This window comes from Sipha flava, unplaced genomic scaffold, assembly GCF_003268045.1.
Source record: "Sipha flava isolate LNK unplaced genomic scaffold, YSA_version1 215_pilon_pilon, whole genome shotgun sequence".
Classification (NCBI taxonomy): domain Eukaryota; kingdom Metazoa; phylum Arthropoda; class Insecta; order Hemiptera; family Aphididae; genus Sipha; species Sipha flava.
Window position 1 is genome coordinate 302,110 of NW_020272834.1, and position 6,586 is coordinate 308,695.

At 28.4% G+C, this 6,586-nt stretch overlaps 1 protein-coding gene across 1 annotated transcript in view; it reads right to left on the bottom strand.

Annotated features, from left to right (window-relative positions):
• The window catches only part of LOC112682929 (cyclin-dependent kinase 14), a 43,661-nt gene extending 38,287 nt beyond the window's left edge, over positions 1–5,374 (bottom strand). The window contains exon 1 of the mRNA XM_025553710.1: positions 4,957–5,374. Coding sequence (XP_025409495.1) covers positions 4,957–5,005 — 49 coding nt within the window. The 5' untranslated portion in view covers positions 5,006–5,374. The remainder of the gene's footprint in view (positions 1–4,956) is intronic.
• Between the last annotated feature and the right edge of the window lie 1,212 nt (positions 5,375–6,586).

A 6,586-nucleotide genomic window follows, 5' to 3' on the forward strand; every position in this document is an offset into this window, starting at 1 on the left:
AAATACTTATATAACTATGACAAAATACAATATCTGATGTTTATTTAATAGACGCTATTATTATTAGTATTTTTTTTTTTACAATTTGAATTAAGACATTTTATAATAATTTAGTTATAATTAGAAACAACATTTAATATGTTGCAAGGATAAACGAGTTATTGGTTACATTGAAATGGCTCAAAAAACCCCACCACTAAAATTTTTTATATACATTACACTATAATTCTACAATAGTTACTAATTTTAAATTTATTAAGCATAATGAACTTATTTCATAAAATATCATTACTTTATGTTTCCATAGTAATACTATTTTTGTCTTGTCTCACATAATATCCATATCCATAAATTTATGGAAAATCCCTTTTTAGTGAATACCGTCATATAAGCTTTAGAATTTTATTTTATGTCACAAAACTAAAATAATGTACAAAATTGGACTCTTCCAAATTTAACTACAATTTTTTTACGATAAGGAAAAACGTATGTATATACAAACTATTAAAACTGATTTGGACAAATAAATTAAAAAAAAAAACAATGTATATAATGATTTATTTGTACATAAGTTGTTTCCGAGGTTGTTACTTATTTTAAAAATGATTACGTGGTAGTAAAAAATACTTATTATGAGTTAAATCAGCCCATGCTCATGGATTACATAATTACATTAAATAGAACATACAGATATATAATTTGGATATGGAATGTTTAATATTAATTAACTAGATATATTTTGGATAAAATCATATGTATCTTCGCAGAAACTAACATTTAAAATAATTATAGTTAAAATTTAAATAATTATTCAAATAGAAAAATTCTCTAATTATAGAATAAATATATTTTAATAAAAATAGGATTCCAACATAAATCTTAACAAAATCTATAATAATAAATCCAAACGCAGTATACGTAGAATGGCATTTTTGACGATGTGAATATCCAAAACAAAATATGGTTAAAGGAAGTGTAGTCATGAATACTTCCAAAACCATGCTTTATTAATACAATTCATGTAATTATGGAACAGTAAAGCCAAAGTATTTTTATAAAACCATAGCTCCATAGAACGAAAATGTTTATTAAAATACATAAATATTATGATGGAATGGGTAAGATACTATTACAAAAACGAAAAAATGGAATTGAACATTACAAAAATGTACCAATTATATTTACTTTATTTTTAGTGACAAAAAAAAAATACATATATATAATATATACCACATATTTATTGTTGAACACTTTAATAATCGATATACTTTGATATAAAACAATATTTAAATTACTCTTCTACAAATATTGTGCAGTTCATCTAAAACTATTTTTAAAACATTAGAAAAAATAACATGATTTTTCGATATTGTATTAAATTACAAATAAAATAAAATGAAGTACACATATTAACGTTTAAATTCTTAGAATAGCGAAATCATCCATTGCTAAAAATATAGTAAAAATGTATTTTCATCTAAATTATTATCCGAAATAATTTTAACAACCCTTAGGCAATAAAATCTAATATTACTAGACAGAAGGTCATTGTTATACCACGACAACTATAAGAGGTATTTCATGTGATGTTTGCAATATAACGGCATGCTGTAAGGAAAGTAAGGAAACAATATTCAGTCCGCAAAACCTCGGTAAAAGGGGAGAAACTCCAGAAATAAAGAGGGCGCAATAAATTACTGTTCACACCCTTGAAAGGCAATCGACCATAATGTATGCGTTTATCCAGAAGCTCAGCAGGAGACCCTTAGATGTGTAATAATTATTTTAGAACGTAAATTATCATCCGAGTTCGTTTGAAAACCCGAGTCCATTGGTAATGAAAATATTCAAAACTCAACTTATGTCATACAAAGTTACACTGTTGTGTTTTTATACTTAAAAGGTTTCAATAATGAATTTATGTAAAGCCTTTTAACATTTAATGTAACACAACACTAATCGGATATTAATGCAAAATTTAATAAAAGTTTATTGAACCAGCTCATTTGAAAAAATGGTGTAATATGAAAGTACTATAAATAAGGAGTCTTACCAACCTTAATTTATTTCAAATTCATGTACATAATTGTCGAGATATCATAATGTAACGTTAAAATATCATTAATAAAAAAAAAATAAATAAATAAGGAGTCCTAAGAAGATTTTTCACAACAAAGTCAATTAAGTATATTTAATATTTTTTTTTTTTTTGTATTTTATGATTTTATTTATACTTTTCATGACTATAAGACTGAATATCAACATTAATTAATTTTTATAATAAAAATTTAGTTAGATATCAATAAAATAAAAATACAAATGAATTTCATTATTTTTAAATGTGGTATTTATACATTCTTTTTTAATTTAAGAAAATAATTATTTATGATCCGTATATTATAAAATTTTAATCTATATTTCAGAATTTATTTTCCAAACTAAAGTTCATTGTACATAATATAGTGCAAATGTATGATGGTTTAATTATATACATTAAATAAAAGCTATATTGTGCAATTGTGCATTCATGAACAAAGTTTAAAATTTTAAAATTCCACATAATATGTATCTTAGTATTCTGATAATAATTTCAATACAAGGATATGTAACCTAAGTAGTACAGTTACCTGAAAAATCATCATACTTATATATTTTCTAGGAAATTTATAGAATTAAGAATAAAATACAGACTTGTTGATTTTTTTATTAGTCTTTATTAGTTCTATATTAAATCAATTACTAATAGATACTACTTCATCGTGATTAGAACTGATTCAATTATATCATCCAGATTATCTAAATAATTTAGTCATTGATAGCATTTTTTTTTTCAATTCTACTTAATTGATAATTTATGATTCTCTTAATTTATCACTTAGAGTATTTTAAGTTTAATATGTTTTTATTTCTTAAAAAATTCTTATATTTTCAAATTAAAATGTTTGTTTAACTGCATATTTGTATGCACAAATATTTCTTTTTTAATTTTACAATTGAACCTATATGAATATTTTAATAATTAAATAGAGAATAGTCAATTTCAAAAAATAAATAAATATTTGAATTATCTTTGACTAGAATTTGATTTTAAAAATTCAGGTTTAAGTACATGTAGAATCAAGATACATATTCATAATATCAAATTTATGACATAACTAATTTAGTTTAAATAGCATTATATTTACTAGATATTGTGTATATATACTGGTTATAAAGTTATACACAATAAATTTAAATATTCTGAACAACTCTTTTGATTTAAATACTTACTTGAAATTGAAACAAATAAATATGATTAATAATGTATTTAGATATTTTTATAAATTATTTTAAGTATCTATATTATCTTAATTATATTATGGTTAGGCTAACACTTCAAATAATCAACAAAATATTCCAAATTTGTATGGAAAATTTAATGTTTACAAGATCATATCTTGTCAAACTATTGATAAGGTCAAAGTTAAGTAAGCGTTATGTACAAAAACAATAATTACATGTATTTTTGTGCAGTAAAACCATGTGTGGTTACACTCTATGATGCTAGTAGTCTAATTTTGGCTATGTCAGCTTAAACTATCATTCTGTCATTCCCACATCTTGGCCAATATTAATTTATAAAAAGAATAAGTAAAATCCATATTATTCTAATAACTAAGAATTTTTAATAATTTAATTTCAAATCAGTAATAAAAAGAAGTCATCTTTGTCTCAAATCATACTGTAAATTATACAAACATTTATTTTATAAAACTTAAAATAATTCTACAATTTTTAAAAAAAAAAATCAGGTAAGAATAAGATACTTATAATAGTGAATATAATTTATGTAACCTTTTTTAAATTTTTTATTGATTGACATAAAATTACTCAGTTTATCTCTTGAAATTTTATAATATTGTTCAAAACTTGTTCAGATTAGACTGTTTGGAGTATCAATTAAGTAATCATCACTCTTTGAAATTGAGTGAAATTATTAGACATTAAAATGGGTTTAAAAATCGTTTAGTGGTAGGTTAAGTGTTACCTAACTGTTGTAACTAAATGTGACAAAAAATATGCTTTGGTATGTTAAATTATAATACATACACAATATGTATAAAATAATTGTTGATATTAAATATAACTTTATAAGTTATACAATGTACAGATGTTTTATAACCCTTATTAAACTGAATCAAATATTTATAATTAAAATAATATGATATACATAAATTAATAAAATACCTATAACCTCCAAGTAAACAGTTTTAAATAAAAATAATAATTTCAGACAAATATATCTATACATAATTATGGTACATAATAACGTAATATTATACATAACTAGATGAACATTTAAAATTTTAATATTTACAACTTCAGTATAGTATGAAAATGTTTATTTTTGCTAAGAATGATATAAATATAAGTACTTGATGTATATGCCAATCTCACACATACTGAATAAACAAATAAAGCATAATAATCTATAAGATTTTCTGTATCAAGAAACTAATACAAGTAGGTGCCTATGTAACTTTAAATACCTATAATATATATAATGAATAGTTATAATACCAAAAAAAATAAGGCAGTAAAATGTATGAAATACCTATAGGACATGACCAAAACATAAATTAAACAAATAATCATTCAATCCTTAATTAAGGTACAAAATTAAACATTAAGATAAGAAAAACTCGATCAAATTTTCAATGTAAAAAAGAATCAAGCGATAAAATGTATTAACCAGAAATTAAAACAAATGCATTAAATGTCTCAAAGTATGCAGATACAAAGACCATTAATAAAACAATATACAGACTGATTTAGAGAATGACCTATCCAATGAATAAATAAAAGGAGATGATATATTATTTTATTAGCTAGATGACAAACATTGATCTATAAAAAACAATAAGCATTATAATGTGGTCGGACAACAACAAAATGTAACAAAATCTATCAACTTACCATCTTTCAGTTTGGACGTAGAGTTGTTGCAGTTTGGCTGGCAATACATGTTGTGTCATTTGTGAACTACAGACACGGATTGAAGAATTCGATAAGTACAAAAGACGTGAAAAAAAAAAAAATAATATAAAATATAAAAAAAATAATGTTCGAATCAAGACGATTGACGACGGACTGAATTTCACACTTGGACTAAAAGGACGTTTACAGACATTTCGATTTGTTGTACATGATCACCACGACATAACGATTATCGTTGTTTTTATAAATATTATATTATTACAACTAACATTACTGTTATAATTATTATTATTATTATTACTATCCTAATGCAACTGGTAACGCAACATTGTTACAGTATAACCGTTCAGCGTTGTTCTTGCGCGTGCAATAATGAACGGACGTGTTATCTTGTTTGTTGTTTTTCTTAACTCAGTTGTTGCCCCTTTATCTGCGTGGGTGACCGTCTGTTTTGCAAGCGACCGCAGTGCGGCCGGTCGACGCGACGCTAAATGTCCTCGCCGTCCGTGCACCGGTTTCCCGCGTAAAACCTACGGCCGTCGTCGTCGTCGTCGTCCTCGCGGCCCCGACGACCGCGACGAGCATCACATCAATCGTCCGGCGATCACCGGCCGATAATTTCCGACCGTCCGCCGCGGACGCACTGACACAACCGTCGACGTTCCGGGGCTCCCCTCGCGATTTCACACGTCTAGCGTGTGCGTGTCGCGCGCGTGCCCGTCCGTCCGAGTTTTGATTTCCGATCGCGTTCGGACGCGCGACCGTTCGCCTTCGTGCGTGCGCCCACTCGCCGGTCATCGTTCGCGCCAAAGTTGATGTGTCCGTCTAGTCGTTCACCCGCACGAACCGTGTTGAATCCGGTGCATCGGGTGCTAGGGCGGGAGCGTACCGGACCGCTTTTTTTTTTTTAAATTATTACTCCTTTATTTTTTTTTCTTGTTCGTTTCATCCTTTCCCCTACCCGGCGATTTCTAACTGCGGTCGCAAGCGGTGCACACGCGATTCCGTGCCGACCGTAAAGCCCGACGGAAACCCGTCGTCGCGACAAAACGCCCGACTAAACCTCCACTGTTATCGTTGACGTGATCGTTCCGTATGTGCGGTACCTTAACACGTTCACCCGCGCCACGGAATCGACTCGCATCGGATACACCATGCCGCTCCCGAAAACCAATGGCACGTACCGCACGTACGAATTAGTCTTGTGTCACTTGTTGATTGCAATGTACTCGCCGGCAACAATGACATATCTCGTTCGCCGGTGACGTACGAACAATACACCGCGCGGTCGGACCAGTCACTCTCTCTCTTTCACACACAATCTCTCGTTTCGTGCACTGTTACAATATTTGCATTGCATTTTATTGTTGTTTCTGTATTGAAAAATGTTCCCATGGGGTTCGGGCAGTGGTCACGTCAAACCGACAAACAGTAGTTGATTACCGATCAAACTTTGGTGTCGAAATGAAATCATATTTTGTTCGTTAGCTCTGCAGTACTTTAATCAATGTCATTCCATATAAGCGTGAAATTAATTACGACCTTATAACAATGTCTGCTGCACAAGTAGTATGTCCTTCATATTATCTCTCTAATATTTATTTCAAAG